Genomic DNA, 23,577 nt, shown 5'->3' with positions numbered 1-23,577 from the left:
AAATGGGCAAATAAGACATGGATGCCCTTTATCACCACTCCTATTTAAATTATACTGGAAGTCCTAGTTAGAGCAATAAGGCAAGAAAAAGAAATAAAGGGCATCCAAATTGGTAATTAAGAAGTAAAACTCCCTGTATTTGCAGATGGTATGATAGTATATATAAAAGACTCCACAAGAAAACTACTGGTACTAATTAGAAATATCCAGCAGAGTCGGAGCATACAAGATAAATACACAAAAACCAGCTGGATCCGTAAACACCAATAAAGAGACCTATGAAAACGAAATCAGGAAAATAATACCATTTATAATAAAAAAAATAGTCCCTAAAAAGTAAAATACTTAGGAATAAATCTACCAGGATATAAAAGACATATACAATGAAAACTGAAAAACACTACGGCAAGAAACCGAAAGAGATATACATAAATGGAAAAACATACCATGCACATAGATAGGTAGACTCAACATTGTGAAAATGATAGTTCTACCCAAAGCAATTTACAGATAAAATGCACTCCTGATCCAAATACCAGCAACATTCTTTAACGAGATGGAAAAAAACTAATCATTAACTTTATATGGAAAGGGACGAAGCACCAGATAAGTAAAGCACTGCTGAAGAAGAATAAAGTAGGAGGACTCACACTACCCGACCTCAGCACCTGCTATGCCGCTGCAGTAGTCAAAACAGCCTGGTACTGGTACGACGACAGATACATTGACCAATGGAACGGAATTGAGAACCCAGGTGTAAATCCATCCACCTGCGATCATCTGATCTTCCACAAGGGCCCAAAGTCCATCACATAGGGAAAAGATAGCCTTTTTAATAAATGATGCTGGCAGAACTGGATGTCCATCTGCAACAAAAAATGAAACAGGACCCATACTTCACCCTGTATACAGAAACTAACTCAAAATGGATCAAAGACCTAAATATAAAGCCACAAAATATAAAGATTATAGAAGAAAAAGTAGTGCTAGAGACCCTAATACATGGCATAAACAGAATACAAACCATAACTAACAACATACAAACTCCAGAAGACAGGCTAGATAACTGGGATCTCCTTAAAAGTAAACATTCCGCTAGTCTCATCCCTCAGAGGCAAGGGAGAGTGAAGAAAACCAAAGATACAAGGGAAAGACTAGTCCAAAGGACTAATGGACAAGATCTCCCATAGCCTTGTCTAGTACAATTAGATGGTACCTGGCTACCACCAATGACTGCTCTGACAGGGATCACAATAGAGGGCCCTGGACAGAGCTGGAGAAAAATGTGGAACAAAATTTCTAACTCACAAAAAAAGACCAGACTTACCGGTCTGACAGAGACTGGAGAAACCCCTAGAGTATGATCCCTGGACACCCTTTAACTCAGTAATGAAGTCACTCCTGAGGTTCACCCTTCATAGAAAGATTAGACAGGCCTGTAAAACAAAACGAGACTAAAGGGCCACACCAGCCCACAGGCACGGACTAGAAGGCAGGCAGGGACAGGAAAGCTGGTAATAGGGATTCAAGAAGGGAGAGTGTTGACGTGCTGTGACGTTGTTAACCAATGTCATAAAAAATATGTGTACTAACTGTTTAATGAGAAGCTAGTTTGTTAGGTAAACCTTCATCTAAAGTACAGTAAGAAAAAACAATGGGGTGCTACTTCTAAGCCTCGAATAAGAACTCTACTTTTCCAGCCACAGATGATTATCGAGCAGCTTTTCTGTGCAGGTGCATTGCTGCAGGGTCTTTCATACAGTGCTAACTAGCCTTCCCCTCTCAAAATGGGGTCTTTAGTTGTGTTTCAATTTTCCAGATATGAGAAGTTTTGTGTTGCTAATTTGAACAAAAGCAACTTCACTAATATGTCCTAGCCCCACTTCAGACCTCTGTCCCTGTCTGTTTCTAAACCTCCTCTAAGTTTACTTTCTTCTTCTTTTTTTAATTTTTGTTAATAGTGAAATATAAACCACATTTGCCATTTCAACCATTTTTATATGTACAGTTTGGCGACATTATCTTCACCATATTGTGCCATCACCATTACGCATTTCCAAATTTTTTCATCACACTTAATAGAAACTTACTATTACGGAATACTCCTTAGTTCCCCTCTTACGTAATACTCCTTAGTTCCCCCTCCCGCCTGCCTTTGGCAACCACTAATAAACCTTGGTCTCTATGCATTTTGCATATTCTTGAATATTTCATGTAAATGAGATCGTACAATATTTGTCTTTTTGTATCTTACTTATGTTACTCAGCATAATATTTTCAAGATTTATCCATGTTGTAGCATACATCAGAATTTTTATTTCTCTTTATGGACAAATAATATTCCATTTTGTGTATATACCACATTTTGTTTATTCACCTCTTGGCTGTTGTTAATGTGCTGTAATGAACGTTGGTGTACAAGTATTTGTTTGAGTCCCTGCTTTCAGTCCTTCTGGGTACGGGCCTAGGGGTGGAATTGCTGTGCCATGTGGTAGTTTATATCTGTCCTTCACTAGCTAGGTATCCTAGGTAAGTTACTCATGTCTTTGCCTATAAAGATATGATCACAGCAGTAGTAAGGGAAATGGAGAACAGAAAAACAATAGAAAGAATCGACAAGACTAGAAGTTGGTTCTTTTGAGAGGATCAATAGAAGTGACCAACTACTGGCCAATTTGACAAAGAAAAAAAAAATAGAAGCTGTAAATAACCAAAATAAGAAATGAAATTGGAGACGTTACAACAGATCTAACTGAGATAGAGAGGGTCATAACAGAATACTATAAAAAATTGTACTCCAACAAATTTGAAAAGCTAAAAGAAATGGACAAATTTCTAGAAGCGCTACCTACATAAACTAACACAAATAGAGGTAGAATATCTAAACAGACCCATAACAAAAGAAGATATTGAAATATCTTAAAAAAAAATAAAAATAAATAAACCTCCTAACCAAAAAGAAAGCCCTGGCGCAGAAGGCTTCACTTGGGAATTTTACCAAGCACTCAGAGAAAAGTTGAACCAATTCTACTCAAATTCTTCGAAAGCATAGAAAGAAAGAATACTTCCTAACTCATTTTATGAAGCCAGCATCACCCTGATAACAAAGCAAGGTAAAGACATCACAAAGAAAGAAAATTACAGACCAATATCCCTCACGAATATGGATGCAAAAATTCTCAACAAAATCCTTGCCAACAGAATTCAACAACACATTAAGGAAATCGTACATCATGATCAAGTGGGATTCATACCAGGAATGCAGGGTGGTTCAACATTAGAAAATCAATCAATGTAATTCACCTCATAAATAAAGGAAAAGAATCACATGATCATCTCAATTGATGCAACAGAGGCATTCAATAAAATCCAACAGCCTGTCCTGGTAAAAACTCTGAGCAAAATAGGAATAGAAGGGAAATTCCTCAACATAATTAAGATTGTATATATAAAACCAACAGCTATCATTATTCTCAATGGAGAAAGGCTGGGAGCCTTCCCCTTGAGTACAGGAACAAGAGAAGAATGCCAATTATCACCACTCTTACTCAGCACTTTACTAGAAGTCCTAGCCATAACCAGTAAGGCAAGAAAGAGAAGTAAATAGTGTCCACATTGGAAAGGAAGAACTGAAATTATCTCTATTTGCAGATGACATGATTCTGTACATAGAAAATACCAGAGATTGCACAAGAAAACTACTGGATCTAATAGAAGAATTCAACAACGTGCTAGGGTACAAGAGCAACGCACAAAAATCACTTGGGTTCCTTTACGCTAACCAGGGGAACTCTGAAAAGGAGAAGAGGAAAACAATACCATTTGTAATAGCCTCCTGTGATGGTTAAGGTTGCCTGTCAACTTGGTTGCCATGATTCTCAGTGCTTTGGCAATAATGATGTAATCACCTACGTAATGAGATCTGATATAATGTAATCACTTCTCTGATGAGATGTGCTATGAGCAGCCAGTCAGCTGAAAGGGAGTTTCCTCGGGGGTGTGGCCTATATCCAATATATGTGGACTTTCTGGCAAAGCTCACTGGCCTTTTCTCACTCTGGGTCCTGCAGCTGGCTCTCATCTGACCTCCAGTTCTTGGGACTTGAGCTAGCAGCTTACCTGTTGATCTTGGGATTTGTCAGCCTCTGCAGCCTGTGAGCCAGAGGCCTGCTGCCTTACTTGCTGATCTTGGAATTCATCAGCCTCTACAGCCTGTGACCCAGAGCATTGCCATCTTACCTGCCGATCTTGGGATTCATCAGCCTCTGTAGCCTGTGAGTCAGTGGCCTGCTGTTTTACCTGTAGATTTTGGGATCCGTCAGCCTCGACAGCCTGTGAGCCAGAAGCCTGCTGTCTCACCCCCGATCTTGGATTCGCCAGCCCCTGCAGCTGTGTGAGTCAGGAGAACCCTCTAGCCTGACCCACAGACTTGGGATTTTTCAGCCTCTACAACTGTGTGAGCTGTTGCCTTGTTATAAATCTCCCTCTCTCTCTCTCTCTCTCTCTCTGTGTATCAAACCCACTGCTGTTGAGTCAATTCTGACTCGTGTATGTATATATATGGAAACCCTGATGGCATAGTGGTTAAGTGCTACGGCTCCTAACCAAGAGGTTGGCACTTTGAATCCACCAGGCACTCCTTGGAAACTCTACTCTGTCCTATAGGGTCGCTATGAGTTGGGATCAACTCAATGGCAGTGGGTTTGGGTTTTATATATATATATATATATATATATATATATATGTGCTTCACTGATGTTGCTTCTCTAGAGAACCCAGCTTGAAACACCCCCAAAATGTTAAAATACCTAGGAATAAACCTAACCAGGGATATGAAACACTACTGAAAGGAACTAAAAGAGACTTACATAAATGGAAGAACATTACATGCTCCTGGATTGGAAGACTTGACATTGTGAAATGTCAGTACTACTCAATGCAGTCTGTAGATACCATGCAACCCCAATCCAAATTCCAATAACTTTCTTTACTGAAATGGATAAACTAATCACCAACTTTGTATGGAAAGGAAAGTGGCCCCAAATAGCTATACTGAAGAAGCAGTATTGAAGAACAACAACAAAGTAGGAGGCCTCACACGTCCTGATCTCAAAGCATGCTATACAACCACAGTAATTAAAATGCCCTGGTACTGGGTTCAATGACGGACACAGACCGATGGATTACAGAAATAAATCCATCCATCTACAGGCAGCTAATTTTCAACAAGGGGCCAAAGTCCAATAATAGGGAAGAAACAGACTTTTTAGCAAACAGTGCTGGTAAAACTGGATTTCCATTTGCAGAAAAAAGAAACAGAATCCATACCTCACACCATACACAAAAACTAACTAAAAATACAAAGACCTAAATGTTGAAGCTAAAACTATAAAGTTTCTGGAAGATAACATAGGGACAAAACTATGGAACCTGTTTTTGTTTTTGTTTTTTCCAGAAATAAATTATCAAACACAACTACACGTACACAGACAACAAGACAAATTAGATAATTGGACCTCCTAAAAATTACTTATGCTTATCAGAAGAGTAAAAAGACAGCCAGCCCATAGACTGGGAGAAAATCTTCAGGAACAACATAGCTGATAAGGGTCTAATCTCTAAGATATATAGAAAACTTCAACAACAAAAAGACAAACACTGTAATTAAAAAATGGGCAGGGACATGAACGGACATTCACCAAAGAAGACATTCAAGCAGCCAACAGACACATGAAGAGATGCCCATGATATTAGCCATTAGAGATGGCAAATCAAAACTACAATGAGATACCATCTCACCTTTGCGAAGATAGGAAAACAGGAAACAACAAATGCTGACGATGTTGTGGGGAGATTGGAACCCTCATGTGTTGCTGTGGAAAACAGTATGGCACATCTTCAAAAAGTTAGAAATAGAAAAATCTTATGATTCAGCAGTCCTACTACAAGGTATATACCCTAGAGATCTAATAGCAGTGACACAAATAGACATACCTGTTTTCATCACAGCATTATTCACAGTAGCAAAAAAGATGGAAACAGCCTAAGTGTCCATCAACAGATGAATGGATAAACAAATTGTGGTACATCCATACAATGGAATACTGCACAGCTCTAAATAAGGAGGAGTCCATGAAACATAACATGGATAAATCTGGAGGATATTATGCTGAAATAAGGCAGGCACAATAGGACAAATATCGTATGGCACCACTTTTATAAAAAATGAAGAACAGGTATACACACAGCAAGTAAAGTTCTTTGATGGTTAACAGGGATAGGAGCGGGGAGGGAGGGGGAATCACTTTCTAGATAGTAAACACGTGTTATTTCGGGTGATGGGAAAGGCAGTACCCACTGTGAGTGAAGACTGCACATCTCGTCCAAGGTAAACCAAGACATTAGGAAGTGCATAAGAGTAGAGGACAATTTTAGCAAATACTGTAACAGAATTTTGCAACAGCAGTAATAACAACCGATAAAATATGTGTATGGTTACATACCTATTGCCACGAGTCAATTCTGACTCATAACAACCCTATGGGGCAGAGTAGAACTGCCTCATAGGGTTTCCAAGGATGGGTGGTGGATTTGAACTGCTGACACTTTGGTTAGCAGCCCATCTCTTAACCAGTGTGCCACCAGGGCATAGGTAAACATATATGCATGTATGTATATAGGAAGGCACATGTGAGTATATGAATATGTATGTATAGGTGTATCTGTAGATGTGTGTATACATGTTTATGTGTGCAGCATATATATTCATATTTATATATTCAACCACATAGGAGGCACAGTTATGGATACTACCAAGATATAACCAAACACCTAGTGGGGTGGGTTCACCAGATTTGAAGGCTTGGGACCATAGTCTTGTGTGACAACTTGATCAGCTGGCATAATGGAATTCATGAAGATAATGTTCTACGTTGTAGTTCGGTGAGTAGTTTTCATGGATTGAATTATGTCACCCCCCAAAAAATGTGTGTATCAGTTTGACCGGGCCATGATTCCGGTTATCGTGTGATTTTCCTATATGTTGTAAATTCTGCCTCTATGATGTTAATGAGGGAGGATGGGCGGCAGTTGTGTCAGTGAGGCAGGACCCAATCTACAAAATTGGATTGTGTCTTGAGGCAGTCTCTTGAGATACAAAAGAAGGAAGCGAGAGATAGGCGGACCTTATACCACCAAGAAAGCAGTGCCAGGAGTAGAGTGTGTCCTTTGGACCCAGGGTCCCTGTGCAGAGATGCTCCTAGTCTGGAGAAGGTTGATGAGAAGGCTGACAGAGAGAAAGCCTTCCCCTGGAGCTGACACCCTGATTTTGGGCTTTTAGCCTACTTTAATGTGAGAAAATAAACTTCTCTTTATTAAATTCGTCCACTTGCGGTATTTCTGTTATAGCAGCTCTGGATAACTAAGACAGTAGTGTTTGGGGTCTTAAAAGCTTGTGAGCAGCTATCTAAGGTACAGCTATTGGTCTCTTGTTATCTGGAACAAAGGAGTGTGAAGGAAACAAAAAACTCAAGGAAGAAATTAGCCCACAGGACTAAAGGGCCATGAGTTCTGTAGTCTCTTTGAGCCTGTGACCAGAAGAACTAGATGGTACCCAGCGACCGCTACTGACTATTTTGGCCAGGGACACAATAGAAAGTTCTGGTTAGAATGGGAGAAAAATGTAGAACAAAACTCAAATTCCTAAAAAAGGCTAGCTTATTGAACTGATAGAGACTAGAGGAACCTCTGAGACTGTTTGCCTAAGATACCTTTGAACGTGGATCTGAAGCCACTCCTGGTGATCCCCTTTCATCCAAATAGTAGATTGGCTTTTAAAATAAGCAGTATCACCCATGAATACTGTGCTCCCTTAAATTAATCAACCATATGAGACCAAACGGTCAACATTTACCCTACAACAAAGATGAGAAGCTAAGGAAGGGGACAGGGAAGCTACATTAATGGAAATAGAACAAAAAGGATGGAAATAATGAGAACGTTGATACATTGGGAAAAATTTAACCAATGTCCTGGAACAGTTCGTATAAAAAAAATTGTAAAATGGAAGCTTAATTTGTTATGTAAACATGCACCTAAAACGCAATAAAATATTGGAAAAAAAATTAAAGTAGAAGGTGGAACAAGGATTATTACCTTGGGTAAATGGAACAGCACGTAATGATAATGAGGGCATTTCACCAAGAAGACATGATCATCTTTAAAAAGTGCATATATTCAGCAGCAGACTTTCAAAATACATACACAAAAACTGATAGAACTCAAAGAACAAATAGACAAATCCACACTTAACATAGGAAGCTTCCACACTCCTCTCCCAACAGCTCAGTGAAAATCAGTAAGGAGGATGTAGAAGACCTCAGCAACACTATCAGGTTGTGCTGCGGAACACACATTCTTTGGAAATGCACGTGGAACATTCTCCAAGACAAACCGTTTTCTGGGCCATAAAAGCATTAACAAATGTAAGAGAGTTAAAATCGTAACAGTGCATGTCCTCTGAACACAATGACATTAAACTGAAAATCCGTAACAAGAAGATACCTGGAAAAATCCAGTAGTTAATGGATGACTGTTCATCCCCAGAACAGCCTTCCAGATGGTTTACTGTGGACAGGAATGGATATGGAAAGGGACAAGGGACCAGAAGAGAACTTCGTGCTGTTGTAAACTTTTGCTGAATTGCTTCTATGACTGTTTAGGAAAAAAACATTCCTATTATTTTTTTTTTTATTTTTATTAATCATGCCTTTTTTTTTTTTTTTTTTTTTTTATTAATCATGCCATAGGAAAGCTTAGGAATTTTAGTACACGGAACTTAACAAAGAATTTAACTTATTAGGACATAGGAGAGTTGACTAAAATAGAAACCACATTAATATGGTTTTGAAATTCTTTAATCATTTGATTTGAAATTCTTTAATCATTTGATTTGAAATTCTTTAATCATTGGAAAAATACTACTTGGAGAAGTTAAATGCCAGCGCGAAGGCATTTAATTGCACAGTAAATAAAATTGGATGAAAACATTGCGGTTTAGGTTAATTGCACAATAAGGGAAATTACTAAGTATCTTATTTTAGTAATAAATATAGTTTTAAAATTAATAACATTATTAGTGTCTTGCAATGTACTTTTTTTTTTTTTTGGCCTAGCGCACATTTTCACATGAGCCTCCCAACAACTTGTAAGGAAGGAAGGGATGTATTCTTTAATTACCTCACAGAGAGTCATGGGGTTATTTTGATAAGGTGATACATAAATCCCCAGGGGGTACAAACGGTAAGTGCCCGACTACTAGCTGAAAGGTTGGTGGTTTGAGCCCACCCAGAGGCATCTCAGAAGACAGGCCTGGTGACCTGCTTCTGAAAGGTCACAGCCTTGAAAACCAAGCTAGGCATTCTATAAACCCCGAGATAGTGGTACTGGCAAAGGCTCTGTGAGCAGGAAAGGTGTACGGGGCAGAACTCGGAAGATGGCCTCCCCAAGATTCTGTCTCCTGGCCATTCGCAAACAGTAATGTAGGTACTGCTGTAAAGCTGTGAAGGGATTCTATAGATGCATTTAAAGTCCCAAGTCAGTACCTTAAATTCTCGGTACAGAGATTATCTGGCTGGACCTGATCTAGTCACATGAGCCCTTGAAAGCTGGTGGCTTTCTCTGGCTGATGGCAGAAGAGGAAGTCAAAGAGATTCAAAGCATGAGAGATATGAATTACTGTTTCTGGCTTGAAGGTGGAGAAGATATCTAGCCCAGGTATGTAGTCGGTCCCTAGAAGCTGAGAACCACCCCTGGCTGACAGCCAGCAAAGAAATGAAATGGAGGTCTGAGTCCTGCAGCTGCATGGAACTGACTTCTGCCAATCCCTGAATGAGCTTGTGTGTAGGAAAGAGTTAACACAGCCTTAGAAAGGCCTGCTTACATGTTGGCCTTTGGCTGGTGTCTGGGAACTTGGATTTCAGAATGGCTCCCACCATTCCCTATTAAGAATAGCTCAGTGTGCCTGAACTGTGCCAATAATGTGGTTTATGCTGAATACCTGCTTTCCTTCTGGGAGTCTGGGGTTTGGGTATGTATGTGCACAACAAAGGGTACCTACATAATCAGCCCCCAATAAAAACCTTGGACTCTAAGCCTCTAATGAGCTTCCCTTGTAGACAGCACTTCACAGATACTGTTACAGTTCAGTGCTAGAGGAATTAAGTGTGTCCTGTGTGACTCCACTGGGAGAGAACCCTCGGAAGCCGGGGCCTGGTTTCCACCAGACTTCACCCCATGTGCTTTTTCTCTTTGCTGTTCTGCTTTATATCCTTCGCTGCAATAAGTCTTAGCCCTGAGCACAACTCTATGCTGAATCCGTGAGTTCTAGCGAATCATTGAACTTGTGGATGGCCTTGGAGAACCCCTGTCCATAGCCCAGCCTGGAAGGGGATTCCCACCCAAAGCCTGCATACAAGCGCCCCGGGTGGCCAACACCTGGCTTTCAGCCTTGCGAGACCCCTTACAGAGAACATAGCCATACCTCCCTGGATCTCTGACCTATAGAACTGTAAGAAATGGTTGCTGGCTTAAGATGCTAAGTTTGTGGCAATTTATTATGGTAGCAGTAGAAAACGAACACTAACTGCAAAGCCATGTCTGGAATAGATGTCTGCCCCTGGGAGGGTGAACGACTGGCTTCCAGGAGGGTCCGCTTTCTGCCAAGTGGCTGGCTGGTCTCCTTGTGGAGTTGTACCAAACTGGGCTCAGTGTTGGTCTGTCACAGATGGGTTGGATGTTCAGAGGCAGCAGTAGCTCGTCCAGCCTTGGTAGGTGGGAGCCCCTGCTGTTGGGTCCGTATGTAACCTCCTGTTCTGCCGCCATGGAGTCTCCATTCGTTTTCACATCTGGCCAGTCCTGGGTGGCTGAAGATGAAGGCTGGCTAATTTTGTCCACCCCCTTGTTCAGTGCCTTTTCCATGGTGGATTGCTTTCTGGTCGGGGCTAGCATATGACGCAAAAACCTTCGTCCTTTATGCCCACTCCCAAACTCCCTTCCACATGCCTTTATCCCAGTTCTCGTTGTTTCTGATCTTCCAGTTCTTTTCCTTCAGTTTTTTGATCAGAAAACCAGGCCGTTTGCCATTACGCAGGTATCTAGGTATATTTTCACCTCAGGCTGCTCACCTGTCCACACAGCACTGCTTGCGACTCCACCTTTTGGGAAGATGTTTCCTTTCCACTGTCTTTGAGGGCCATCCCAGAACATTACTGTCGTGCAGCCATGGTCCGCTTTTGTCTTGTACCCGCATACCAAGGTGACCCATCTGTAAATATAGCTGGGGGTTTTTACTGCTTCAGCCGGAAGTTCAAACCAATGGAGGGGGCACTGTGCAACTATAGCAGGAGTCATGGAGACTTCCTGCTCCAGAACTTACTTGCCCTCAGGTTCTGCTCTGGCTCTGGCTCAGATGTACCATTTCCATCTTATGGTGGACTACTGCTAGTTCAACTTTATAAATGGCTGACAGAGCCCAGCTCATAATGGGGAGCTTTGGATGCCTGGTCTCTGGGTGTTCCATGGTCTTTACCAAAGCCCAGTAATACACCAAGAGCTTTTCTTTAAAAAAAAAAATTTATATTTGGTAAAAATATGCACTTCAGAACATGCTCCCTTTTAACAATTTCTGCGCATACTACTCAGCAAACTGGAAGGTAGAACAGAACCTTTAAAAGCATTTTGCTGATTGACTGGGTTGTCCCCGGAGACCATGACTCTGCTCCTTCAAACTGAGAAAACTAGTCCCGTCAAATGCTTGGTTTTGTCTAAGTAGTATCAACAGCTACAGCCCTTTTTTTGGGGCGGGTGGTGGGGTTTGTTGTTTTTCCAAAATTATATATAACACAACACTTGCCAACCCATCCTTTTTCTTACGTACAGCTCTGTAATGTCACTTACATTAGTCAAGTTGTGCAGTTTTCACCATAACTCGGTATCAGCTCTTCCATCACCATAAACAAAAATTCACTACGACTGAAAGAATGGTTCCCCCTTCCCTGCCCTCCCCCCTCCCCAACCACTGATAATCATTGGCTTCTATCTTTCCCTGTTACCAAGAGCCTTTTTTAAAGAACTCGTACTTCTGTGCTGCACATCCCAGATGTGTGCATCTGATTCTCCTGAGGAGCTTGCCATCACCTCCATACTGCACCTTCTCTGCACCCTCAGGGTCCACTGGGCCCTCTGGCCTAAACAGCCCAGCTGCTCGTGCCACAGCCTGGACCTGCTGCAGTGTCCTTTCCTGTACCAGGCCCCCACTCACAGCTGGCAGCCTGCCACGTCATCCAGTATGTGGGCCAGAGCAGTAGCCAGAACCCAACCTCACAGGCACTGTGCTTCCTTTTGGGTCGTAGGGGATACAAGATGCAGCAATGTATCTCTTACATCCGAGGGGATGTCCCAGCACGCCCCTGACCATTAAACCCTAAAAACATCACGGTGGTCCTTGGACCCTGGATCTTCATAAGGTTTACCTCCCACACTTACGTTCAGTCAGTGTGATGTTGCCTGTCTCTTCTTCCCTGTCAGGCCCAGCACTTCCCAGCAGGGTTCTGCTGGGGCTTATCTGCCTGACACCCACGGGATGTCCTGCTTCCTTGAGGGGAAGAGGCTTCTGCAGTGTCTTCCAGCTCAGCAGCGTGCCAGCCCAGAGGGTCCTGGTGGATAGTGGGGAGGTGTGCAACTCAACATCCATCTAGAACTCTGCGTCCCCCAGGTTTTCTCTGCCAAGGCCCTGAGCATTGCAAATAGACCTGCTGTGGCTAAGACCTGCGTTCCAGTGTCTATACGTCTCACAGTTTAGGGTTTGAGCCTCATTTGATTGTGTCTGCCCTTCATTCCACATCACGCTGAGGGCCACTTTGTACCCCCACCACGGTTCTGTTCTTCTCATACTTACCTAAAACTTCTTGTTAACAGCTATCTGCTCTCACTATGCAGGGCATCAGTACAACTTCGCAGTAACCAGCCAACTCTGCTGGTTTTGTAGGTATTTTCCCTCCATAGTTTCCAAGTGTCTGCATCATTGTACCTGTCACAGCATTTCCCTCCACCAGGACATATTTCCAGGTCGTCACCAGTGAAATCTTTAGCATTTGAGCCATGAACTTGCTTCAGCGACTATCTCATGCCCCTCTGTACCAGTTACGACAGTGTTCTTTTGACTCGCAGAGTGGCGTGTGAGCAAGTCCCAAATCCCTGTCTTCCCACCTGCTTTCTTGGACCACTCTCCATGTCATATGTGCTAGTCTGTGTCCTCTGAAAAACAGATGCCAAGATGGGTTTACACATGCAGGATTTTTATTAGGGAAGGTGCCTATGTGAAAGGAAACCGGGAGGGAGCTAGGGAAGACTGGAAGAGCCATCAAACCTTGGTGCAAGTCTGACCCCTCGTGAAGGGTGAGGAGACTGGGTGGAAGCACCCTAATCCTAGTCAGCTGTGAGGTTTCATGAGTTCGAGCGTGGTGCAGTTAAGCACTCAACTACCAACCAAAAGATTGTTGGTTCAAACCCACCCTGAGGTGCCTCAGGCCTGGTGCTCTGCTGCCGTAAGATCACAGCCTTGAAAACCCTGCTCTGCACACATGGGTCACCGTGAATCTACTTGATGTCAACTAAGGATAGCAGTGAGGTCTAAAGGCATTAGTGGCAAAGCCAGTGAGGAATCCTTGCTTTTCTCTTGTCTTTGGCTATTTTACTGAGTTATTTTACCCTGATTCTTGCTGCTTACTAATGTCAACCTCCATTTCATGTGATGGAGTAGTTATTACATCTCTGCTGTTCAAGAGAGTGCAGTGGTTAAGAGCTATGGCTGCTAACCAAAAGGTAGGCAGTTCGAATCCACCAGCTGCTCCTCAGACACCCTCTGGGGGCAGTTCTGCTCTGTCCTGTAGGGTCACTATGAGCTGGAATCGACTTGACTGCCATGGGTTTAACAGGTTCAAGAGAGCAACCAGACTAAGCTGAATATCTTAGTTCCATTTCCAAATTCCTAGGGAAAGACTCCAGTCTTGTTTCAGTTGTGTCCTGGAATCTAGTTCACAGTTATATGAACAAAGTTGTCCCTGTAAAGTGAGACATTTCCAGAAAAGTTGGACACACTACAGGCCTAACACCAATGCGTTATATAACCTCTAGTATTTAACATTTGATTAGCAACCTTTGGTTTTTTTTCCTTAGCGTGTAGAATAACTTTGAAGAATGATTTAGATGGGTCGTAGTTCTTCCAAGGAAAGTATCGAGAGGCATGTTTAAGTGTCCCACTGAAGACTAATGGAATGAGTTCATTGCATGTTTGCTTTTGTTATTGAAAAGCATCTTTATGTGTAATGACTGAATCAACATTTTTCTCCTTTACCTCTTCCTAGCTCTTTAATTTATTTGAAACTGGATTCGCATAGATAAAATAAAGGCTGTCTGGGAAAAAAATAAATCTGTTAGGGTACTTCACAGTGGATTGAAAAGTCATAAACATTGGTAGGTGGTTAGAACCATAAAAAGAAGCTTTGAAATTCTTTTTCTAAAATTGCATGACAGTGGCGTGGCCTCTGTCTGCTGTCTTTGTATTTAGACAAGTGTAGATGCTCCAAATAAATGTATAATAATCATGAGAAATTACTGGTTAATTAGTCAGAGCTGAAATAGTGGAGCAAGAGGCGAGGTGCTCAAAGAGAAGACCAAATAGAAATAGAGCTGTATATGGATACAGGTATATGTGGAGTCCCTGGGGGTGCAGATGATTAATGTGCTTGGCTGCTCATTGAGAGGTTAGAGGTTTGAGTCCACCCGGAGGCCCCTTGAAGAAAGGCCTGGCAATCTATTTCCAACAAACCAGCCATTGAAGACTCTGTGGAGCATAGCTCTGCTCTGACACACACGGGGTCTCCATGAGTTGGATTTACCTTGATGCCAGTTGCGGGGGGCGGGGGGGGCAGGTCTACTTCGGGAGAAAAGACAAGGATTTGTTGTAGCCTGGCACCAGGGACACAGGCTCCTGCAGGTTGCTTGGGGGATAGTAAGCGGAGAAACAAATGGACAGTTTGCATATTGCCTCTTCTGAGCCCTTCCCAGAGCTCCCTGTGCAGAGCTGAGCTATTTTCTTTTGTGTTCCACTAACATCTTGGGCAAAGGTCCAGGTCAGCACTGTATTACCGCAGCTCTGCCACATATACTGAGAGGGTCTCAGTGCCTGCCGTATACCAAAGTTAGTAGATCCTTGTGATACAAGAGAGGGATGTACCTGAGGTGCATCGTCGGGTGGGATGGGGCATCAGAGTAAGGTGACAGCCCTTGTAACTGAGAAAGTCAGCAAGGCCTGTGTGGGTTTTCAGAACTGGGGGGATTTGGACTTATGGAAATGAATGACAGAGGACAGGCGTTCTCTGGAAATCAGCCTGAGCTAGTGCTTGGATACGCTGAAATTACAGGCATACATATGAGGGAATCATTCTGTTCGGGAAAAGAGGCGGTGGTGGTTACGTGCCATAGAGTTGGCTCTGACTCACAGCGACCCTCTGTACAACAGAACAAAACGTTGCCTGATCCTGCACCCCTCACAGCTGTTGCTGTGTTTGAGTCCATTGTTGTAGCCACTGTGTTACTCCATCTCATTGAGGATCTTCCTCTTTTTTGCTGACCCCCTCCCGTACTAAGCATGATGTCCTTCTCGGGGCACTGGTCCCTCCTGATAATAGGCCCAAAGGACATGAGATGAAGTCTCACCATCCTCCCTTCTAAAGAATATTCTGGCTGTACTTCTTCCCAGGAAGGTGTTTAGTTCGCGTTGAACACGTTTTAGCCATACTGGTGGAACATCTGTATGGTGTGTGCATCTTTAGGGTTGTATGTGTTTGAATGATTATGGGTCAAAATAAATGTGGGTGGTAGGCGGGAGACACTTGTACTGATAAGTTTCTAGGCATGCCAGAGATTTAAAGACACAGGGAAAAAGGGACATTTTGTCCTAAATAAATACAAGCTGAATGTGGGGAAGAGGATGATACGAGCACAGTCACATTCAACTCCTCAATCGGATGCTTCTCCGAAATGCTTGTAAAACTGTCTTTTGAGAAGTTTTCTAAAAGACAGTTCATGCTCAGGCCGGTTACACAAAGCTGAGGTACAAGTAGACTGCTGATGAATTCCGATTCTGGTAGCGCACCTGGCTCGTTAGCTTACTTGGGTTACCTTTAGAAGCTCTTGCAGCCCCCTCCTCTTATTCCCCTCAGTGCTCTCTGCGTCCGTACGGACATCATCTTTCTGTTGCTTAATTTCCTTCTAGTTCCTGTGGAATTGGTCCCTGCTGACCAGTTTTTAATATTTTTCTTCCTAACACTTTATGCTTATAGTAAGTTTATGAATGATTTTCCTTTTTTTTTTTTTTATTCCTTAGGAGGAATTCTAGTTTTCTGGCTCATTTTAGTGTACCTACTCACCATTCTGTTGCACTAATTGACTCTTCCAGAAAGAAGTAACAACTCACAATAAACCTTTTACATTTTGCCTGGAAACCTGTATCTCTAAACTTTTCATATTTAAGTACTCCTTCCTGGGAGAGGTACCTTTTCTTTTACATAATTCATTCGTAAATATCACTGTCTATTTTTGGTGCTGAGGCCTTACCCTCAACCAGTGAGCTGTTTTTATAGTATAGTCAAGATAACAGCATTATAACAATGTATAAGATATAATAAAATGAATATAATTAGTCACATGTATTGAGTGCTTATTTTATGCCAGGTACTGTTCTCATGTGGAGTAAACTCATTAAATCCTCACTTTGTGGGGTGTTGTGTTGTCGTGTGCCGTCAAGGCGAGTCTGACTCACAGCAGCCCTGCGTTGTGGGCTGAGTACTGTTACTATCCCCATCTTACAGGGAGGAAACCGAGGTACAGAGAGGTGACGTGATGTGCCGTAGGCAGTGCAGCTGTTGATGGTCGAGGTAGTATTTGGATCTGAAAATATGCTCACTATTTCCATTTCACCTTAAGGTGACTAAACCAGCATCTTACTGGATGTAAAGTAGAAATAGAAAATAAAACATACTATAATTCAACAGAACCGTCATCCACTTTTGCCTTCCCCAGATCATTCTTCACATTTCCTCTACCTTGGGACCTTTGGTGAGTTAACCCTTAAGGAACCTTGATGGCATGACCAAAGCAACCCAAACCAAACCTGTTGCCATGGAGTCAATTCCAACTCATAGCGACCGTATAGGACAGAGAACTGCCCCATATGGTTTCCAAGGAGCAGCTGGTGGATTCGAACTGCCAACCTTTTGGTTAACAGTCGAGCTCTTAACCACGGCACCACCAGGGCTCCACAACCAAAGCAAGAGCCAAGAAAGTGAGTATTGCATTTTCCAGCCTCTGTAGTTAAGAAGGAAACCCTGAGTGGTGCAAACAGTTAAAGCTGCTTACCGAGAGGTTGGAAGTTGAAGTCCACCCAGAGGCACCTCACAAGAAAGTCCTGGTGACCAACTTCCAAAAAAAATCAGCCACTGAAAACCTAAATGAGCATAGCTCTACTCTGATACACATGGGGTTGCCATGATACACAAGTTGGGATTGACTTGACAGCAACTATATGGTTGTTTTTTTTTTTTCAGTAGTTAAGAAACACAACAGAGAAGTGGTTGAAAATGATTGTTGAATGAATGACTACCCAGACCCCAAAGACCCACTGCCATTGAGTTGATTCTGATTCATAGTGACCCCATAGGGTCACCATAGAGTTTCCACGGTTATAAATCTGTATGGAAGCAGACTGCTACATCTTTCTCCCATGGAGCTGCTGGTGGTTTTGAACTGCCAGCCTTCCAGTTAGCAGCCGATTGCTTTAACCACTGCACCACCAGGGCTCCTTGAACAACTCACAGTCTCTGCCAGTGTCATTGTTATAACCTCAGAGCCCAGCACTCTATCTGCCACACCTTGGCACTGAGTAAAGATTTAGAGAATAACGACCCTCTAAAGGAGATGATACCAACTCATGGTACAGGTGAAAAGACTAAGACTTAGAAAAGTTTTCTAACTTGCCTGAGAGCACAAGCTAGTCAGCAGTAAAACTGCAACTCAAATTTAGGTCTTTCTGATTCTCATAATCTTATCTACATCAATAGCATATGGATCCCACATGTGCCTGTCAGTTTGTCATACTGTGGGGGTGTGTGTGTTGCTGTGATGCTGGAAGCTATGCCACCGGTATTCAATTATCAGGAGGGTCACCTATGGCGGACGGGTTTCAGCTGAGTTTCGACTAAGACAGACTAGGAAGAAGGACCCGGAAGTCTACTTCTGAAAAGAATTAGCCATTGAAAACCTTACGAATAGCAGGGGAACACTGTCTGATATGGTGCCAGAAGATGAGCCCCGCAGGTTGGAAGGCACTCAAAATACAACTGGGGAAGAGCAGCCTCCTTAAAGTAGAGTCAACCTTAATGACGTGGATGGAGTCAAGGTTTTGGGACCTTCATTTGCTGATGGGCATGACTCAAAATGAGAAGAAAAAGCTGCAAACATCCTTTAATAATAGGAGCATGGAATGTACAAAGTATGAATCTAGGAGAATTGGAAATCGTCAAAAAAGAAATGGAATGCATAAAAACTGGTATCCTAGGCATTAGTGAGCTGAAATGGACTGGTATTGGCCATTTTGAATGGGACAGTTACATGGTCTGTTGTGCCGGGAATGACAATTTGAAGAGGAATGGTGTTGGATTCATCGTCAAAAAGAACATTTCAAGATCCCTCCTGAAGTACAGCGCTGTCAGTGGTAGGATAATATCCATACGCCTACAAGGAAGCCTAGTTAATACGACTTTTATTCAAATTTATGCATCAACCACTAGGGCCAAAGATGAAGACATTGAAGATTTTTACCAACTTCTGCAGTCTGAAATTGATCAAACATGCAATCAGGATGCATTGATGATAATTACTGGTGATTGGAATGTGAAAGTTGGAGACAAAAAAGAAGGATCGGTAGTTGGAAGATACGGCCTTGGTGATAGAGTGGCCTTGGTGACAGAAATGATGCTGGAGATTTCATGATAGAATTTTGCAAGACCAATGACTTCTTCACTGCAGATACATTTTGTCACCAGCATAAACGATGACTGTACACGTGGACCTTCCCAGATGGAATACACAGAAATCAAATCAGCTATATCTGTGGAAAGAGATGATGGAAAAGTTCAATATCATCCATCATAACAAGGCCAGGGGCCAACTGTAGAACAGACCATCAATTACTCATGTGCAAGTTCAAGTTGAAATTGAAGAAAATTAAAACAAGCCCACGAGAGCCAGAGTACGACCTTGAACATATCACACCTGAATTTAAAGACCATCTCAAGAGTAAATTTGATGCTTGAACACTAATGACCGAAGACCAGAGGAGTTGTGGAATGACATCAAGGACATCATATGTGAAGAAAGCAGGAGGTTATTAAAAAGACAGGAAAGACCTAAGTGGATGTCAGAAGAGACTGAAACTTGTTCTTGAATGTTGAGTAGATAAAGCAAAATGAATAAATGGTGAAATAAAATTGATGAATAGAAATTGCAGAGGGCAGCTTTAGAAGACGAAGTATTGTAATGACATGAACAAAGACCTGGAATTAGAAAACCAAAGGGGAAGAATATACTCGGCATTTCTCAAGCTGAAAAACGGAAGAAAAAATTCAAGCTTCGAATTGCAATATTGAAGGACTCTATGGGGAAAATACTAAACGATACAGGAAGCATCAAAAGAAGATGGAATGCACAGAGTCACTGTACCAAAAAGAATTAGTCAGTATTCAACCATTTCAGGAGGTAGCATGTGATCAGGAACCGATGGTACTGAAGGAAGAAGTCCAAGCTGCACTGAAGGCATCGACAAAAAAATCAAGGCTCCAAGAATTGACGGAATACCAGTTGAGGTATTTCAACAAACAGATGTAGCACTGGAAGTACTCACTCATCGATACCAAGAAATTTGGAAGACAGCTACCTGGCCAGCTGACTGGAAGAGATCCATTATGCCTATTCTCAAGAAAGGTGATCCATCTGAATGCGGAAATTATCAAACAATATCATTAATAACACGACTAAGTAAAATTTGTTGAAGATCATTCAAAAACAGCTGCAGCAGTATGTCAACAGGGAATTGCCAGAAATTCAAGCCAAATCCAGAAAATGTGGAAACAGGGATATCACTGCTGATGTCAGATGAATCCTGGCTTAAAGCTAGAGAATACCAGAAAGACGTTTACCTGTGTTTTTTTGACTGTGCAAAGGCATTCAACTGTGTGGAGCATAACAAATTGTGGATAACATTGGGAAGAATGGGAATTCCAGAACAATTAATTGTGCTCATGAGTAACCTGTACATAGATCAGGAGGCAGTCGTTTGAACAGGACAAGGGGACACTGTGTGGTTTAAAGTCAGGAAGGTGTGTTAGGGTTGTATCCTTTTACCATACCTATTTAGTCTGTATGCTGAACAAATAATTCAAGAAGCTGGAGTATATGAAGAAGAATGGGGCATCAGCAATGGAGGGAAGACTCATTAATAAGCTGCAATATGCAGATGATACAACCTTGCTTGCTGAAAATGAAGAGCCCTTGAAACACTTATTGATGAAGATCAAGCACCACAGCCTTCAGTATGGATTATACCTCAACATAAAGAAAACAAAAAACCTCACAACTGGACGTGAGCACCATCACAGTAAATGGAGAAAAGATTGAAGTTGTCAAGGATTTCATTTTACTTGGATCTACAATCAACACCTGTGGAAGCATCAGTCAGGAGATCAAAAGACACATTGTGTTGGGCAAATCTGTAACAAAAGATCTCTTTAAAGTGTTGAAAAGCAAAGATGTCACCTTGAAGGTTAAGGCGTGCCTGACCCAAGCCATGGTGCTTTCAATCGCTTTGTATGCATGTGAAAGCTGGACGATGACTAAAGAAAAGCAAAGAAGAATTGATGCCTTTGAATTGTGATGTCGACAAAGGATATTAAACATAGCATGGACTGCCAAAAGAACGAACAAATCTGTCTTGGAAGAAGAACAACAGGAATGCTCCTTGTAAGTGAGGATGGCAAGACTACGTCTCACATACTTGGACATATTACCAGGAGGGATCAGTCCCTGGAGAAGAACATCATGCTTGGTAAAGTAGACGGACATTGAAAAAAAGGAGGACCGTCAGCAATATGGATTGACACCGTGGCTGCAGCAATGGGCTCAAGCGTAACAACGATTTTGAGAATGGTGCAGAACCGGGTGGTGTTTCGTTCTATTGTACATGGAGGTCTCTGTGATTAGGAACCAACTCGACAGCTCCTAACAACAACAACAAGCTTATGGATTGGCTAAAGGCAAGTTTGGTAATTTGATAATCTTGTCATAATGATTTGATTATCCCAGTCATTGGATTTTCTAGCATTGTATAACTAGTAGTTTTGTTGAATTGAAGCCGTCAACTAATAGGTTTTGTCAAGCAGACTAGCGAATTGAAGTCAGCCAGACACAGGGTTGGAAGAACAGAAAGATTTATTCACAGTTTGCAAGCTGGGAGACAGGCAGGGTCCCGTGACCTAAGGCTGACAGCTCCGTGAACCAGGGCAGATTTGCTCTTTTTATAGGGAGTGACATACGTATGCGTGAAAAGCGAGGGGAAGATACTCAGTCTTGTGATGTGTGTGCAGTTCGAGTAATTTTAGTGAATGGGTTTGTGAGCACGGCTCTAAAAATGCTGTGCACAGCCCTGAAAAAGTGGCAATGGCTTGCTGCTGTCATCCCAGGAAGGTCATATAGTGGGTAGATTTCGGAGTCAGTGTGCCTGTGCCTAGGCCTCCTGCCAGAAGAAGACAAGAAACTTGGGGATTCACCCAATCATGGTGAAGTGCTGTAAATATAACAGGAGTAGACTTTTCTGAGAAACAACTATTATGGGAAGGTTGAATACCCTTAATAACCCTTTCATGACTCTGTACTATAGTATGAATTTAACAATCTGAAATTGTTTATGCCTCCTTAAACAAAACAAAGACTTTATTTATAAAACACTTTTAGAGGGGGAGGTGAAGGGAATTCCCAGGATAATGGGGAAGCTTTCCTGGAAGTGTCTGATGACCCTTGACTATCAGTTCTCATTTAAGTATAAGGCACTAAAAGCTAATTGGAAAGTGTGGACTTGGGCAGGATTATCTACTTGTTGCTATGGAGTGATCTCTCTGGCAATGTCAGTAGGAGAAAGCTCTCGCCTCCCAAAGTCAGTGTCTATAGATCTTTTCCCTTCAAAATGGGTCATTTCCCCCAGAGAGCAATGTTCCAGCGTCTTTGAGTGGTGAGTGAAAACCAGGCTGTCAGGGTGCTGGAAGGCAAGTGGGAAGGGAGCTGGGTTGGTGGGGAGGCATCTATCTTACCATACAGTGTAGACTTTTATTTAGTGCTGCCACAATCCCTGTACTGCTCTTACCCTTTGCTTTGCCTAGTGTCCCAAGTCTAGGTTCTCTAATTCACTTTTTCCAGAGAGTAGGGTCAGCCCTCCTGTTTGCACACCCACGCATCCCTCTCTTTCATAGATTTCTGTAGCCTGTGGAGTGATGGGGAAGCTTCCTTGGCACAGATTGGTTTATTTCCTGCCTTTCTCCATTTTCACCTTAAGGAAGGCCTTTCCTGGTCTTCTTTTGTTACAATCTGCCCACAGTTACATGGCTATTGTATCTCTCCTGCACTTAGTACTTGTAAGCTTATGCCTTTTCCATCCCTTCATCATCATTTTAGGGGAGAGGAGGGAAATGCATGTATCCCTTTCAAGTGGAAATCCTGCACTTACTATTTGTCTGTATAAGTAAGATTGTACTACATGTATATCTTTGATATATGTGTAAATTTATTTAAGCAGTTTGACGTTTGCTGAAACTTTTGCTGATTTTCTAATATAAAAATGATAGTTATTGTTAGGTGCCGTCAAGTTCATTTTGACTCATAGCGACCTGATGTGACATTGTGTAACTGCCCCATAGGGTTTCCTAAGCTGTAATCTTTATGGGAACAGATCGCCAGGTATTTCTCCCACAGAGCCGTTGGGTGGGTTTGAACTGCCATCCTTTCAGTTAGCAGCTAAGAGCTTAACCGTTGTGCCACTGGGGCTCCTTAAAAATGATAGGATAATGAAAATTCCTGGGAAATACGAATTCCTGAGAAGTATCTCATTGACTAAAACTGTGCCATATGACCATTCTTATTTTATAGAAGAAACGCCTTTCAAGGGAATCAGATCTCCAGATTTGTTAAAATGTGCATACAAGCTTTTAAAAACTGCCCTTTTCCTTTTCAGATCGTGAGCCATGCCTCTGGTGAAGAGGAACATCGAGCCCCGGCACTTGTGCCGCGGAGCTCTGCCTGAAGGAATCACCAGCGAGCTGGAATGTGTGACCAACAGCACCCTTGCTGCCATCATACGTCAGCTAAGCAGCCTAAGTAAGCCTCAGATTTCTGGAACACTTCTTTCCAGAATAG

General features: G+C 42.3%; 1 protein-coding gene across 1 annotated transcript in view; it reads left to right on the top strand.

The window, feature by feature from the left end:
* WASF3 (WASP family member 3) overlaps positions 1-23,577 on the top strand; it is an 88,602-nt gene that overhangs the window by 11,025 nt on the left and 54,000 nt on the right. Inside the window, exon 2 of the mRNA XM_003414057.4 lies at positions 23,396-23,538. Within this exon, the coding sequence (XP_003414105.1) occupies positions 23,406-23,538 (133 nt within the window). The 5' untranslated portion in view covers positions 23,396-23,405. The remainder of the gene's footprint in view (positions 1-23,395; positions 23,539-23,577) is intronic.

This window comes from Loxodonta africana, chromosome 23 (genome assembly GCF_030014295.1).
Source record: "Loxodonta africana isolate mLoxAfr1 chromosome 23, mLoxAfr1.hap2, whole genome shotgun sequence".
NCBI lineage: Eukaryota > Metazoa > Chordata > Mammalia > Proboscidea > Elephantidae > Loxodonta > Loxodonta africana.
Note: the sequence above shows the minus strand (reverse complement) of the source record. Positions and strands in the feature narration are given on the sequence as shown.